Below are 16,331 nucleotides of genomic sequence, written 5' to 3' on the forward strand. Positions count from 1 at the left end.
GAGGATAAATCTGAACGTTTGCGTTATGTATTTTAAAGCAACGGCTCAAACCTAAAGAAGTTAGTAAAGATATCAGGATAATAACTGTGGACTTCCACAAGTCTCATTCATCATTGGGTACAGTTTCCAGATGTCTGAAGGCGCCACGCTCATCTGCCCATCCACTATTCTCACGCATCTCAGGTTCTGTCTCAAAAATAAACACAGACAAAAGATGAAGATGCTGGCTTATAGGCTGGGAAGAGAGTTGGTTTATCCACTGTGAAACGAGCCCTGCACTGGCAATAGCTGAAAGGCCACTGAGTGAAGAAGAAGCCATTATTAGAGTTAACAAATTCCCTCAGAGACAAGGACCTTAATCTTTTTGAGACATTTCCTTGTTTCTGATGAAACTAAAATCGAAGTGTTTTGCTGTATTGAACACTGTTATACATGGTGGCAAATGGGGGACACTTATAGGTGTGGGGACGGCCATCAAAATGGAGAAGTAAAGCATTGTGCTGTTTTTTTTATTTTTTATTTATTTTTTCCAGGAGGGTCTTGTGCATTTCACAAGTTGGGATCATGAGGAAAGAACATTATGTGTAAATATTGAAGCAAAATCTCAAAACATCTCTCAGGAAATTAAAGACATACTATGCAACATTTTTCAGTTAATTAATGTGTTCCATACCGATTTGGATGATTAAATGAGTCATTTCAGGTCGAACAAAGGTTTTCTCGGCCGCCCTGGGGGTCTGTGGGGGAAATACCGCACTTGCAATTGCAAGAGCTCACGGCCCGCACACACAGAAGTCTCGCTTTACGAGAACTCCGTGTTTTTGCCCTGCCATTCACTATATGCACGCGCGAAAGCAACAACAAAGAACCGCGTGTTAACGTCAAATAAACATGCAAGTATATCGAGTTTTATTATTATTATTATTTTTTTTTTTTTTATGTTGGCGAGACGCTACCGCGGCGCCTCGCCAAGATAGCGCTGCGGGAAGCTTGATGTTCATACCTTCACTGTGTTATTCATTGTTTGTACTGTCGTTTTTTCGACTTTTCGTTGCGTTCACCTGTCTGCTAAGCTCAAAACAACCGCGCCTGGCTTGAGGAGAAACCAGAACACCTGAGCATCATTACGACAGTGCACTTTTACTTTCGCCCTCTGGGGGGAGCCTCGCTGGAAAATCAACCCCGGTTGCATAGTATACCTTTAAAGCTTGGCCACAAATGTGTCTCCCAACTATACAGTGACCCCATAAGCACACCAACAAATAAGTCAGTGGCCTGAGTACAGCGATGAAGATGTCTTTGGGAGTGGCGGGGATGGATAGGATCAGGAATGAGTACATCAGAGGGACAGCTCCTGTGAGAAGTTTTGGAGATGGAGGCAGACTGAGCTGGTTTGAACAGTGAGTACATCGATAGGAGGATGCTCAGGGCGGGGTCTGCCAGCCAGGAGGCCTAGAGGGAGACCCAGGAGGAGATTTAAGTATGGAGTGAAGAGGACATGAAGGTCGTTGGTGTGAGAAAAGATGCAAAACCTATGGGGACAGATGATCTCCACGGCAACCCCTGAAAGGGAAAAGCCGAAAGAAGAGGATGCTTATTTTTGTGTCGTAAAGGGAGGTAAAGAGTAAGTATGCTTTAAAAACGTAATTTATTTTTTTCCAGATTCCATTCACCTGATCATTTTACAGAAAATATTTGCTAGAATTGCAGCAATTCAGTGAGTACAATGAAGGCAAGGTTGAGGAAGGGAAGTGTAAAAATAACCTGCAGGTCTACATTTCACTACGAGTGATTAAAATGATCATAAGTGCCAGAAACGCATGTGTGTCACAGTTGTTGTATATTACTCTGGCTAATAATTGCACGTTTTAATATTCCGATAGTAATTTTCTTTTTTAAATGACATCTACTTGTGCTCGTCGTTGCTGTTTCTCGAGGGAATGGACTCCGCGGAGCGTTTTACTTTGAAAAACCTAACCGGAAACGGATTCCTCCGTCATCGGCGGCTTTACGCCTGACGATGGAGCCGACCTGACCGTCTAGTAATGTAGAGCCAGGAAGCCGCGCCGACAGCCTGCCGTGTCCGCCGCCTTGTTGACATTGATGCGTCCCGTGGGTCCGTGTCCACCGCGGGCTGCGGGAATGTGGACGCCGACACAGAGACACGCACCGCCCGAGCTTCTGGCGTCGCTACCGGCGGCGGCGAGCATGATGATGATGATAATAATGATGGTGCGGTCCTGTTGTTTTCTCCGACTCTGAAACGCCGCATCCCAAACAAACAATAACAACAAATAAACAAACCGATAAACGAGACGAGCATCGCCCGACTTTCAAAATGAGGCTCTTCGTGCGTCTGCTGAAAAACGCCAACCCCAAAATCGAGTATTACTCCCGGTTCTCGCCGTCCCCGCTCTCCATCAAGCAGTTCCTGGATTTTGGTGAGTGTCGCCTGGTGAATGGGGGGGAGGAAAAAAGGAGAATAAAATAATGACATGGCAGCTGCAGGCGTGGGGCCTTTTATCCATTGCCTGACATCGACGTCCTCGGATGTTTTGGTGGTAAAGGGGTCCCGTGGGAAGGCCCGGCCTGGTATTAATAGAATAAGAGCCACATGTTGCAGTGAAACGTCGCCTCGCCAGGTTATTATAAGAGGTGGCATTTGAATGGACCTCCACTGCTGGAGCTCAGCCATGGCAGCAGCATGCAGGCTAGTGGCAGCTCACATTGATATATGTACATTTTCTGTTTTGGGGCCTCTGACAGCTAGTGGTGCAGTGTGTGTGTGTGTGTGTGTGTGTGTGTGTGTGTGTGTGTGTGTGTGTGTGTATGTGTACTTGTAGTTGTAGCTGAGCGAGAACATTTGTGTCCCTTGTAAAGTGAGGACCCTTTTTGGTCCTCACTTTTTTCTGAGCTAGGGTTTAGCACTAAGATGTCAGCTGGGTTAGGGTTGGGTATATAATAATAATAGTAAAGTTATAATGGTAAAGGTTAGCGTGGGGGTCATGGTTAGGCATAGGCATAGAAAGGGTCGAAAATGCATGGAAGGCTGTGGATGTAGAGGCACGGTCCTCACCTTATATATTAAACAAGGATGTGTGTGTGTATACTTGCAGCTGATTGAGAAGATTTTATGTGCGTTTGACTAGAGAAGTGAAGACATTTTGGGGGCTAGGAGTTGGGGTTAGGCCTTAGAAAGGCTTGAAAATGAATGGAAGTCAAGGCACAGTCCTCAGTAAGTATTTAAAACGAGGGAGAGAGAGAGCACCTCTGGATGCAGGTGAGAGGATAGCACCTTCACTCACCTTGTTGTTGTTGTTGCACAATGAGGCTTAACAACCGCTTCTTTAATATGAAAATAGTCATAGTGCTTAATTAAGTCAGCATTATTCTTTTTTTCGTCCATTATTAAAGCCTTAAAAAAAGAGCCTTATTCAGATTTAGAGGTGAGTCTTGAAAACATAAGAGAGTTGTTTCCTTTCGTCGTACTCCTGCACTCAAGGCTTTTCTTAATCCGTCTGATTAAACAGCGTCGTGTCTGTTATGTAATGCGTCCCCACAGCTGTGGATTGCAGCTGAGCAACAGGAAGCTTGTGGCACTTGTTGAGACAAGATCGAGAGTCTTGTTCGTGTCACCGGACCAAAAGGAACAAGCTTTTTGTCAGCTAATTATCAGCTCGTGGAATGCAAAAGCAGTTTGTTTTGTTTTTAAATTCATACTCAACCTTTTCATGTTGATCTAAGTCTCAAGAGGCGTCTAATTGTCAGTCGAGGCTGTTTGGTAAAGATACCAGTGGGGAAAAAAATCCTTATGTCCTACTATTATGAACGTAAATGTGAAACGTTTAACGTTGAGATTTTCAGCAACAAACTCACTGTATATTTAGCTTAAAACACAGGAGCAACATGTGGAAAAGCACCTTGTGGCTGCTCTATAGCACGTTGGAGGGTATGTGATGCTGCGGGCCTGTTCCTCTTCCAAAGGCTTTTTGGATCTTGTTTCATGAACCATTTGAAATATCAGGAGAATATAAATAGAAATCTGACTGAGTCGTCACTGGATCCTTTAAACAGAATAAAGAACCAGAACATATGGGCAGATCAACACAGAACAGGACTGATTGGAGTCTCTTTTTCTTTTTTTCATGTGAGCCGAGGTTATTCTGCTGCAATTGGGGATTCATTTGCTTTAAGGCTCACTGAGCATGTCAACTGGGAAGGGCAACAAATTTTCTAGTTTCATGACTCACTCTTGTAGTTTACACATCTAGTAATATCGCTGACGCAGGGTAAACGTTTAGCTGACTGAACGGGGTTGTAACTCGAGAGCAGCAGATTTATATATTTTTTTTTACGATGTCACAGTTTTGCCCTGGGATGCGTGACTCCTTGCTTACGCACACGAGATGGTGGGGTCGGGGAGGACGCGCTGTACCGTCGGCCACAATGGAGCCGGGTTAAAGGTGCAGTGCGCGGGTCACAGGGTGTTCTGGATCTTCCGAAAGATATTTTGGCAGGAGGAGAAATGTTTTCTTCCTCTCCCATGTTAAACATTAACCCCTCATCTCCACAAAGATGTATCATTTCCGAGTGCAGTTTGCATTATCTGTTAAAGCTAGAGTGAGTGAATGAGCAAATAGATAGCAGGGGTTAGATATTGGGTTAAAGGTTCAAAGGTATACCTGGATTTGCACTTTCTTTTCTTCTGCTCTGTGATAAGTGATATCACTTTTTTTTTAATCAGAGAAGCAACAGCTATTGTTAGAAGTCATATCAAAAAGCGAAAGCACATTGGGGCAGTTCATATAGGGCTATCCTTTTTGAATTTTTACCACATACCAGGAATACAAGATCACTTGATGAGTGTACTATAACGATATAACTTTATTCAACAAATGTGATATGACATGATACTGATATTTCAGTTTACATTACAGCCTATGATTACAGCATTTTTGACTGACGCTCCAGGTTTTATGTAGTTTTGTGTTTTATCTTTTAAAGCATTTTTTATGAATTGTTATATTGGAGGAGTTTTATTCATATGGCAAAATAAATGTCATAAGTTTGTTCAGGCATCTGTTGTGGTCATTCTTAACAGTCGATCTGAGGCTTTTGTTTTGTTTATAGTGATATTGTCATTATATTGTATCGACTGAAATTAAGAAATATACCCTGACATAAATTTTGGTCATATCATTCAACCCTAATCTGTCATAATCCCCAAAGGGAAATTGTAATCGGCTAACAGTAGTATTGTTCCTTCAGTGTTTGAATGAATATGGGATAGCGACTGGTCTGAACAACTGATTGGTTGGCCTCTGGATAGAATAAAGTTGTATTTTTATAGCAATGGCGTAATTTTTATCGAAAATGTTTACAAAAATCCTTACATTTTGCTTCATTTATTTGGTGGATTAAATAACTGTTTTTCACAAAATTCACTAATGAAGTGTCCTTGATGATCCATCTAAAATAAAGATGAGTGCAGCCTTGTGGCCATTTCAGCTTTACTTATTAAACTGACCACAGACCTCCATTTTTAATGGGTTATTAATATGATATGAGACAGAAGCTAATTTCTATTAGCCTGTCTTGTGGAGAAAGTTGGATCTTTCTTCATAGGACAGGAAATGCTAAAAAAAACCAATAACTATTTACCTAAATCTGCTTTTATCTGCTTTTATCTGCGTATTCGATCACCTGCCTTGACTCACACATTAACTTATGTTACATCCCATTCTTAATTTGTACTGTCCAATATGATGTTGACCCATTATTCTCCATCTAGAACAGCTTCAAGTTTTCTGGGAAGGCTGTCCACAAGGTTCTGGGGGGTGTTTATTGGAATTTATGAGCACTCTTAGAAAAGTGCATTTGTGAGGTCAGACACTAATGTTGGACGAGAAGGCCTGGAGCTCATTATTCGTTTTAAGTCATCTGTTGGGTTGAGGTCAGGGCTCTGTGCAGGCCAGTCAAGGTCATCCACACCAAGCTCTCTGATCCATGTCTTTATGGACCTTGCTTTGTGCTCTGGTGCACAGTCATGTTGGAAGAGGAAGGGACTATTGCCAAACTGTTTCCACAAAGTTGGCAGCAGAGTTGTCTAAAATCTCTTAATCTGAAGCATACCGTTCCCTTGAATCTCTTCAATGGAGATAAGGGGCCAAGCCCAGCTCCTGAAAAACAACCCCACAACAATCTTTACACTTGGCACAATACATCCAGACAAGTACTATACTCCTGGAAACCGCCAAACCCAGACTGCTCCATTAGATTGCCTCCTCTAAAGTCCAGTAGTGGCGTGCGTTAAGCCACTGCATCCGACTCTTGGCATTGCTCCTGTTGATGTACGGCCTGGATGCAGCTTCTTGTCCACGGAGACCCGTTCCATGACACTCTCTACATGCTGGTTCTGCTAATCTGAAGGCCATATAAAGTTTGGAGGTCTGTAGTGACAGACTCACTGAGCACCTCAGCATCCTCTACCTTTGGAAATATAGTGTTTTATCATTGAATTACGCTGAATATATAATTTTTCTATCCGCAAGGATTTTGACTGGGTCACTCTACTGTGGCAGGAAAGGCTCTTAAGTGCAAAAGAAGAGGCAGAAAGTCTAACTTTTTTTTTTTTTAAAGAGCCCATATTATGTTTCTTCACGGGTTCATTGTTTAATAATAATAAGGGTGTAACAGGTTATGTTCACAGGAATTAAAAACAATCACTCTGTTACTGCTTTTGCAGCTTTGGTTACATGCTCTCAGTCCATGCTTCTGTCTCTTTAGGGAGTCACTCCTGAATGCCAACTTTGGCAGCGATTGGTCAGTTAATTGGTCAAAGCTTGATAGTGTGCCTAATAAGCCATGAAGCAGGCATTATGCAACAGATAATTGGAAACCTGGATCTCAAAGGAAGCATGGCCAGGCCGTTTAGATCCAGCGTCCTTGGATTTGTTACTTTTGGGAGGTTTTAATATGCACTAAAGCTCTGCACACTCTAAAACCGATAATCGGCTGTAGGACACTTTTAAAAATAACCGTAATGAATGCATCTTTTTTCCTCCCCCTCTTCAGGCAGAGAGAATGCATGTGAGAAAACATCCTACATGTTCCTGCGTAAGGAGCTGCCGGTTCGGCTTGCCAACACCATGAGAGAGGTCAACCTGCTGCCGGATAAGCTGCTCGGCCAGCCCTCCGTCAGGCTGGTCCAGAAGTGGTAACGTCTTCTCTTGTGTTCTTTTGGGTCGGTGCCAGACAGTGAAGTTTATGATTTGCAGGGCGTAAACTGTTGACTTTGGTCTCTGTCTAACCCGTTCAGGTACATGCAGAGCTTCGTGGAGCTGCTGGACTTCGAGAACAGGAAGCCGGAGGACCCTCACACTCTGAATGAGTGAGTGAACGTCGGCTTTAATGATCCAGAGCTAAAGAAAGTACTAACAGTTCGTGGCGCGGTTGCAGCTCTGTTACAGTGAGTTCAGAGGTTGCAGCTGAAGCATCATTTAGCTGTCCTGACTGTAGGCGACAGAGTGCGTGTTTATGTCATAACAATATCACGTCTGATAAACAGCCACGCACGACTGATAAACCCACACAGCAGTAGGGATAGGCCCGTCTGCATTGTGAACTGAACGGCTTGTTGACAATGACTCAGCAGAAAAGCATTAAGTTGAAACTTGCCTTTTCTTGTTTGTTTTTTCTTCTTCTCCCATTTCTCTTTTTTGTTTGCTTGATCCTGATCTGGTAAAGACAAAACAGAAGCTCCTGATTGGTTTCTGAGTTCATGCAGTTATACTAATTAGAGTATAATCTACATGGCCCCGTTACTATCACACACTTCAGTGGATCCTATTGGGATTAGATGTGACGGATCGACACAAAGTAGTGCATCACTGTGAAATGGAAAGACTATTACTGAATGAAATCCAGTACAACTGATTCTCCTCAGATGTTGCTTAATTTGTAAAAAAAAAAAAAAAAGTGCAATAGCCATGAAGCCCACGTCAACTTTGGGGGAGCTGCAAAATAGGGCTGGACGATAATTCAATAACAATATATACCGATTACAGGGAAAGAAAAGGTCAATAAAAAGTTCAATAGAAGAAAAGTTTTCCTTTTGCATTCTAGTCATGTAGGTTAATATTACAGTCATTAAATCCTTCCAAGCAATCACAGATACAGATACAGGAAGGCTCCGCCCCTTCAAAGAGTTCAGAGAGCACATGTTTTTTCTTGTTTTTTTTTTAAACTTCAGTGTTTTGTGTGTTCTGTATCTAAAAATAGGTTGCTAAGCAACAGCATAAACAGCCAGGGCTGCACTTAAAATATATGATTTGATTTGATTGATAATTATCGATATCGATCAATATGATTTATATTTTATCAACATGATTTTTTTTTTCTATATTGTCGAGCCCTACTGCAGAAATCCGCAGCTCAGTTGGATGGATCTGTGATGGGACATGCACTCTGAAATCTGACCTTTTTGTATAGAAGAATGGCAAAAAGAAAGCCATTGTTGAAAGAACACCATTAGGAGTCTGTCTGCAGTTTGCCACAAGGCATGTAGGGAACACCAAACGTGTAGATGACGGTGCTCTGGTCCGGATGAGACTAAAATGGAAATTTTGCATGCAAAAGACTAGACAAAGTGGACAAGTAATACTGCAATCATCCTGAATACACAAACCCTAGTGTGAGGCATGGTGGTGGATGGATCTTACTATGAGGGTGATTTTTCCAGGTCAGAGTTACTGTCCTTCCAGTCGGATGGCAAGTATTAACAGATGATTGCTTTTGATGAAAGCATCTTTTATGCGTTTAAATGGGTCAGACAAAGTCCTGGCCTAAATCTAACTGAGAATCTGTTGCAATCTTGAGACAAAATCTCAGTCTCCAGATTTGAAAATTGGACACATCCCAAAAGACTTGCAGCTACGTTGGTTCTACAAAGTAATCAGGGGAGCTAAATACAAATCCGCAGCACGCCTTTTGAGTTTTTTATTTTGCACACACAAAATCCCGTTAAAAATGCAGAAGTTTGGTTTTAATCTACAAAAAAATGTGATTAGGTTTGCAAAAGTTAGGGCTGAAGAAGGCTTGTTCTATCTCCTCTCCATTTGTTCAGTTTCCTGGAGATCTTGATCGACATCCGAAACCGTCACAACGACGTTGTTCCCACCATGGCTCAGGGGGTCATCGAGTACAAGGAGAAGTTTGGCTTCGACCCCTTCATCAGCAGCAACATCCAGTATTTTCTCGACCGCTTTTACACCAACCGCATCTCTTTCCGCATGCTCATCAACCAGCACAGTAGGTCTCAGGGTGGCGTAGGCCTGCAGCGCCCCTTAGGTCCGTCTCCGCCGCTAACGTTGCCTTTCTCCTGCGTGTTTGTGCTTAGCTCTGCTGTTCGGTAACGACACCAACCCCGCCCATCCCAAGCACATCGGCAGCATCGACCCCAACTGCAACGTGGCTGAAGTCGTTAGTGGTGAGTTCAAGGACTGTCGTTGATTTGTACCGTTAGCGGTTTCTTGAAATGCATATCGTCTTAAATAAAGCTTTAATTGCATCCTATGTTGGAGACATTACATTAAAAAAGCAATAGTTGTAGTATTGTCTTTTTTTAAATACATTGTTGTTTGTGGTTTAACCTTTGTTGTCCTTTTTGCACATTTTTTTATGCTCTGATTTTTGTTTTTGCTAATTATTGTCAATTGCTGCCCATATTTTCCAAAAACTTTACATGTAAAATGTAAAATCTGATGAGATGATGTTATAATCTGCCATCTCTTTACGAAGCGTTCTCTTGTTTTCCTCCCAAGAATCATATTCTGTGGGTGTTTACAGGAAAACGCACATGAAGGCACACCAAAGACGAGCTAACGTAGAGAACCTCTTGGAAATTTCTTCCACATGTGGCTGTAGAGAACACGCAGAGGCCTCATGCGTAAAAAAAAAAAAAAAAAAAAACTCTGCAGAGCTCCTGATTGGTTAAAACACTGCGACTACGCAAGCTTTTACTCGGATCACGGGGAAGAAAAGTAGTTTTACAAAGAGCTCAGCGGAAAACAAAGCTACCTATTGCTTCCACCAGGTGTAAAATATCCCCCTTTTTCCTTTTTTTTTAAATTCTGTGCAGCCCCACCCCTGTAGCAGCTTGTAAAAGTCTTTCCTGACTTTCTTCCAAAGTTGTTTTCTGGAGGTTTGGGCCAAGGCGTTTTACAAGCAGGGCAGAAGCTTTACGCTTGTACCTTGTGTTTATGGCAGGCATATCTTATCTTACATTAGATTCTCCTGGTATGATAACCTTCAACGGACATACCGCCTTATCATGGTATTGTTGCAGTAATTCGAAACAATCAAACAGGATCTAATAACTTTTATTGAAAACGGGAACCCATCCTTTCTGCCTCTAGAATAATAGTCGATTCTCCACTTACGCATCTGTTAATCGGTGCAAGATGGAAGTCAGTCTGGTTTTTCCTGATCGGCTCTGACTGGTAACGAGCTGGTTAAATATTGAATATTCTCTCCCGTTGGTTGAATACATCAAAGACTGGGAACTCCTATCATTTTTAGTCTATAACCAGGCCTCCATAACAACTGGAATCTTTCTACCAGAAATGCTTTTTTTTCCCTTTGTGTATTTAACAGTCTATGTGGTTAGGAGGCAAATATTTTTTGATGCTTTTATTATTATTTTTTTTTAACCTTTCCTATGTTTGTCAAACTGCTCTGTGGGGTTTCTTCTTAATTACATCTCTTTATGATTTCCACACAAATACCTACAAGTCTTTGTGTCTTGCCTGAGGGGCTGGAGATCTACCCGCCATCCACACAAGCAATTTTCCCAGCGCCACCTGGGCCACAGCCGCCTCCGTCCGTCTGGGTTTTTCTTTCTCAGACTGCTCTCGGCGGGTGTTTATGAATGCGGCCTGACCCGAGTTCATATTAAACCATCTCTGCGCTTCCTGAGCGCGGGGAATTTCTGAGAAATTAGCCGCTGCCTCCGTCACAGACACTGATGGCTCTCAGAAACATTTCAGCTGCGAGGATCAAAGCTGCACTCTGAGCGAACCGGGATGGGACGAAGAGCGCCTCAGTGACCTGAAACAGGAACATGAGTGTAAACAGCGACAAAGCCGTTCATCTGCTCTGTTCTTCTTTGTTTTTGCTCTTCCTCTAGATGCCTATGACACGGCTAAGATGTTGTGTGAGAAGTACTACTTGGCTGCGCCCGAGCTCAAGATTGAGGAGTTTAACAGTAAGAGAGCACTTTTGTGCATTAAACCTTGTGCCCCTTTTAATCTGCCACACAGATGTTAAACTAAAACATGTTTTGTTACTCCTAATTTAGCTTCATAGTAATCAAGGTATTCACCATGTCATTAACTTCCAAAGAACCAGCACTGTGTGCGGCAAACACGTCCTTCTTTTATGTTTTCCAGTGAAAGCTCAGAAAAAGCCCATCCAGGCGGTGTACGTGCCGTCGCATCTGTTCCACATGCTGTTCGAGCTCTTCAAGGTGAGGAGAGCGGCGCCGTTTTATCTGATCAGTTCAGTGCCCGGTAAATGTAATTAGTCGTAGCGCAGCTAGGGTTGCTCTAAAAGACTCCCACTGAGCTCGATTTATAGACTTTGTGGGTGTTTGCAGAACTCGATGAGAGCGACGGTGGAGCTCTATGAAAACAGCAACGAAGGTCTGCCACCAGTAAAGGCACGAGTCACTCTGGGTAAAGAGGATCTGTCAATAAAGGTAAGACAGACAGGAATCAGTACTGAAATATTTAGTGACATTTGATGACCTTTTTTTTTTTTTTTTTTTGTCCGTGCCTCATTATCTCTCAACTCCTCCAGATCAGTGACAAAGGAGGAGGAGTTCCTCTGAGGAAGATAGACCGTCTCTTTAACTACATGTACTCCACTGCCCCGACACCCAGCCTGGAGCCAGGAGCCGTCCCACTGGTACACACACACTCTCAAAATCTGAACCGTATTCAACATTGTTTATCAAAACTATAAGCTTTTTCCTCCCCTCCTTCCTACTCCAGGCTGGTTTTGGTTACGGTTTGCCGATTTCCCGGCTCTACGCTCGATACTTCCAGGGGGACCTGAAGCTCTACTCCATGGAGGGGGTGGGCACGGATGCTGTCATCTATCTGAAGGTAACATAGCTCAGCCACATACGCAGTAGTAAATACTATGTATTCTTTGTGATGAATGTATCAGAAGATGCCATGGTTATAAAAGCAGAGTGCAGAAACTTCAGTTGAGTTTTCCAATGAACAAAATGGGAATAAAAGCATTGCTGGCTTTTTGAGCAAAACTGAGAGCTTGTTTGCTGCTTGTCTGAGCCCAAAATGTCAGGTTGTGGTTTTAAGTGGGAGTATTGATGCTTGTCTGCCTGCATGACAAATAGAAACTGTATGTAAAATATAATCATAAAGTATGAAGTAAATTTAAATGCAAAACCTCATGTGGCCACTAGGGGAAGGCTATGAAACGAGGCGGTCTGCAACAGACCTTCCTTGATAAAGAATCAACCTCCCATAAATCTTTTCCTTCTCAATAGTTTAGCCATATTATGAGCTTAATTGCTTCTTTAAAGTATAAAATTGTATCTCTTTGTTTTTTATAATCTAATTACAAACTTTAAACGAAAGAGTCACCTTTTTACTAGCTTAGCTTAGCTAGTCTTCTTGTGCTCTTACTATGAAGCAGTCGTTATGTTACTTTTCCTTTTTATTATGGACTGAGAAAATCTACATTGTGGTCTTTTATTTTTTGCACTTAAATAAAATGACAACTTTTGAAGAGCCTGGGTGCTAACGGCTTTGAGGATTAGGTCAAGTTAAGTCATCATTAGGCATTTTCAGCTTGTGCTTAAGCGTCTCCCTCTTCTAGTTCTCGGTTGTATTTATTTATTTACATACAGACAGCTATTCCATTTTACATATCCAGAAAATCTATTTTGTTTCTCTCATTTTAAGGCTCTTTCCAGTGAGTCGTTTGAGCGCCTCCCCGTGTTCAACAAGTCAGCTTGGCGACACTACAAGACCACGCCCGAGGCGGACGACTGGAGCAACCCGAGCAAGGAGCCCCGTGATGCCAGCAAGTCCACATACAAAGCCAACAGATAACTCTGCTTGGCTTTCTCTGCAACCCGCCTGCTGGGAGCCAAAATGGCTGCTCTCTGTGTGGAGCATGAACGCTAAAATGTTGCCCGTGGCTAATAGCTTAGCTTAGGATGAGACTTGGTTTTACATTCCCGCCGGTGGAAAGGATTGTTAGGGTGTTGCGACCTGGATTTAAATCTGCACCCAACTGCAATAACTTTCTTTAGCGTAGCTTTTGTTGTCGTGGCTCAGAGCAGAGTTCAACAAAAATCCTCCTAAAAAAGTATCTAACCCCAGCTGTAAACTCTTAACAGCTTCTGTGGCATAATTTCCTCTAGTTAAATCCACCGCATCACTGCCATCTTTCCCTCTTGTCTCATGCAGTTTTCCGACCAAGCGGTTGCTCCCTGTGGCTTGATAAGCCATGCTCTGCTGAGTGAGTCTCTTCCTCAGCATCAGTAAAGGCTTTTATTCTGTTTCTTTCTCTCAAAACGCAGGTTGAGTCGGGGTGGGTGGGATGGGTTACGGTGCAAATGAGGAAAGGGGGTTTAATTTCTTTACTTCGTGAGAAACCTTTGATTAAATGCACCACTAGGCCAGTTTGTTATTACTGTGGCAAACATTTGTCTTGATTGCACTTTTTAAAGATTTAGTCAGGGTTAAATGTTGAAAATATTTATTAGTTGGAAAATGATAGCACCTTTTTTTTTTTTGGAGGGAATAAAAGAAGTGAACAGGCAGTGTTTCAAAGAGTAGACCTTATATTTAAAGCTCTAAAAGTGAGGACATTTGTGTTGTATTTATGAAAGAAAGCCTTATTTCTGGAAACTTAAGGTATGTTTGGTGTTTTTAGAACTCTGCCTTCAAGGCTCTACTGGAACTTGAACAATTTTAAAGGGAGGTGATATATATAACAGTAGCTAGAATATATTTGACTTATTTTTCTTTATTCTCAAAGATTACACAGCCACAGACCAATTAAAAGTACTAATCCTCTTCAGACACTCCTGCTTGCAAGCCTGATGTGGCGACTAGTAAATGGACCAAATGAGGCATGTATGCGATACGCCACCATCCCAGCATCGTGCGCTGAGTAGCTTTACCAACACCAGCAAGATGTAACATAGTGATGTTGATGGAAACGAATGGACCTGTGGCGTCTGAGCAGGGGATGCTGTTCTGCACGTCTTCATTTCATGCTGCTGTGGAGGATAAATAACACGCTCACTGCTTGGACCTGTTATCCTAACTCAGCTTTTGGTGTCATCCAGTCAGCCTTGTGTTTCACTTGAATGACCGTCTTCTGAATGAGTTTGAACAAAATTTGTCAATTTCAAACATACTTTTGTTTTTTGTTTTGTTTTTTTACAATGAGTTAAATAAGTGAAATAGAAGTTGCAGCCTGAGAGCTGACAGTTTTTTCCTCGGTTGATTGGTTTGTATGATATTTTAGTGATAATTTGAACGACTAGTTTATGTACCATTATTAAAAAAAAAAAAAAGTCACATGGCATACAAAGATGAGTGCTTGGAGAAGCAGTAGGAGCGAAATATGCATAAAGAAGAGAAGACTCTGGACTTTAAAGATATCTAAGAGCACTAAATAAAGTCCATTATGTTTTAGTCCCCTGAGGAACAGTTTAGTGCACTTTATTTATATTAGTTATACTTTAACATGGTTTTATGCAGTAATTTCAGAAATCGGTCAAGTACGTCAAATTTCAGATGTCTGATTTAAAAGTTTTAAAGCTACATAAAAAAAGTCTTTCAGTTTCACATTTTCCAAGCCTTGGACTCATACTTAGAGAGTTCTTTTTAGATGGTCATACACAGCTAACATCTTACACTCAGCAGATAACTCTTCATTTGGTGTTTTTTTATTTTTTTTACCATCCTAAAGATAAGATAATAAGATAAGATAGGCTTTATTGATCTCACATTGGAGAAATTCACATGTCAAACCACTCTAAAACAACTCTGGTCTCAAAAGCATTATGAATATCGGTGTCATTTTTATTAACTTTATGCCATTGTAATATTTGCATGCAGTGTTTATACACACAGAGACTGACTATTTATACAGGAAATGTAGATGGGTGGCAGCGTGCCACCAGTTATGTTCCTATGGGAAACCCATGCTGAAAACAAAACATGCAAAGTGATTATCTATTTAATAGAAATTTAGAGCAGTGTAAAACTAATTCCACTCAGTGCGTGTTTCACACAGGAAGATCATTGGTGGTGCATCTCCTCCAACCTCCATTTCCCTCATTAAAAGACATTAAGTGTAAATCACCATCCAATGCAGACATAACAATTTTTTAAAAGGCTCATAAACTAGCGTTTGCATTAAACCGCTGTATATTTTTGACACTGAAGTTGTTTTTCAGACAGTATACGTCTCTTTTGCCTTGGCCCTTCTCAGCTTCAGCCTCCGGGACCAGCCAACCTGTATTTATATAAAATGAAGCCAGTAAGAGTTATCTGCTGTATGTAAGGATTTAGCTGCCGTTAACCTTTTAACAGAACCCCACTTCAGCAATCCTTAACTATCCCTTCAACAAGGGTGATTCTGGGGGGTTTCATCACTCTTAAGTGGTTTCCTTCTTTCATCCCCTTTAGCTTCATCTGAAGTGAAATGAAAGACGAATTCGGTGTTGGACAAGCTTCCACATCCCCTAGATTCTCCGCTTTTCACCACTGCCGATACCTCTGAAAGCTGCCAGTCGAACTGAGGGGCTCTCAGTGACGCACCTGCTGTAGAAGTGCTGTGCAATAGAGTAGCGGTAAATGTTTGGTCTCCCTTCTGACCGGTCCTGCGGTTAAATATTTGTCATTCAAAACAAATACGGTAGATCTTCCATTTTCAAGCTCAGTTGTTGTAAACCTCTGCTGTCATCAAAGCATCTACTTGATCTATTTCAGAGATTCGTACATATATAGCAAATAAACCCAATGCGTATGCTGTATATATAGTGTGTGTGGATTGATCACTGTGTTTTTCATCCTACTGTACAAATTGCTTAAATGATATATTTGTATGCAAAGTAGACCAACAATGCAAAATTCACAAATAAGTCAGAATAGTTTCATCTCATCACTCAGCATGAGATCAGCTGTAAAAACTGTCAACCCTAACAATAAAGAAAACTCTTGTGTGGTCCATCTGTCCTGTTTTTACACTAACTCTATGATGAAATAAGGACACGTACGTTA

At 41.8% G+C, this 16,331-nt stretch overlaps 1 protein-coding gene across 4 annotated transcripts; it reads left to right on the forward strand.

The window, feature by feature from the left end:
- Positions 1 to 1,996: 1,996 nt before the first annotated feature.
- pdk3a (pyruvate dehydrogenase kinase, isozyme 3a) lies at positions 1,997 to 16,278 on the forward strand. 4 transcript variants are annotated; one of them, XM_021316842.2, is made up of 13 exons: positions 1,997 to 2,441; positions 7,075 to 7,216; positions 7,319 to 7,390; positions 9,125 to 9,309; positions 9,398 to 9,487; positions 11,186 to 11,263; positions 11,448 to 11,524; positions 11,654 to 11,755; positions 11,857 to 11,964; positions 12,051 to 12,164; positions 12,990 to 13,110; positions 15,528 to 15,604; positions 15,738 to 16,278. In XM_021316842.2, the coding sequence occupies exons 1-12, from the start codon at positions 2,339 to 2,341 to the stop codon at positions 15,581 to 15,583; spliced, it is 1,248 nt and encodes a 415-aa protein (XP_021172517.2). In that variant the 5' UTR covers positions 1,997 to 2,338; the 3' UTR covers positions 15,584 to 15,604; positions 15,738 to 16,278. The 4 variants fall into 4 exon arrangements, with proteins under 4 accessions (XP_021172517.2, XP_021172508.2, XP_021172530.2 ...); XM_021316833.2 differs by having other exon boundaries at positions 15,528 to 16,278; XM_021316855.2 differs by lacking the exon at positions 15,528 to 15,604 and having other exon boundaries at positions 1,998 to 2,441.
- The last annotated feature ends 53 nt before the right edge of the window (positions 16,279 to 16,331 follow it).

This window comes from Fundulus heteroclitus, chromosome 21, assembly GCF_011125445.2.
Source record: "Fundulus heteroclitus isolate FHET01 chromosome 21, MU-UCD_Fhet_4.1, whole genome shotgun sequence".
Classification (NCBI taxonomy): Eukaryota; Metazoa; Chordata; class Actinopteri; order Cyprinodontiformes; family Fundulidae; genus Fundulus; species Fundulus heteroclitus.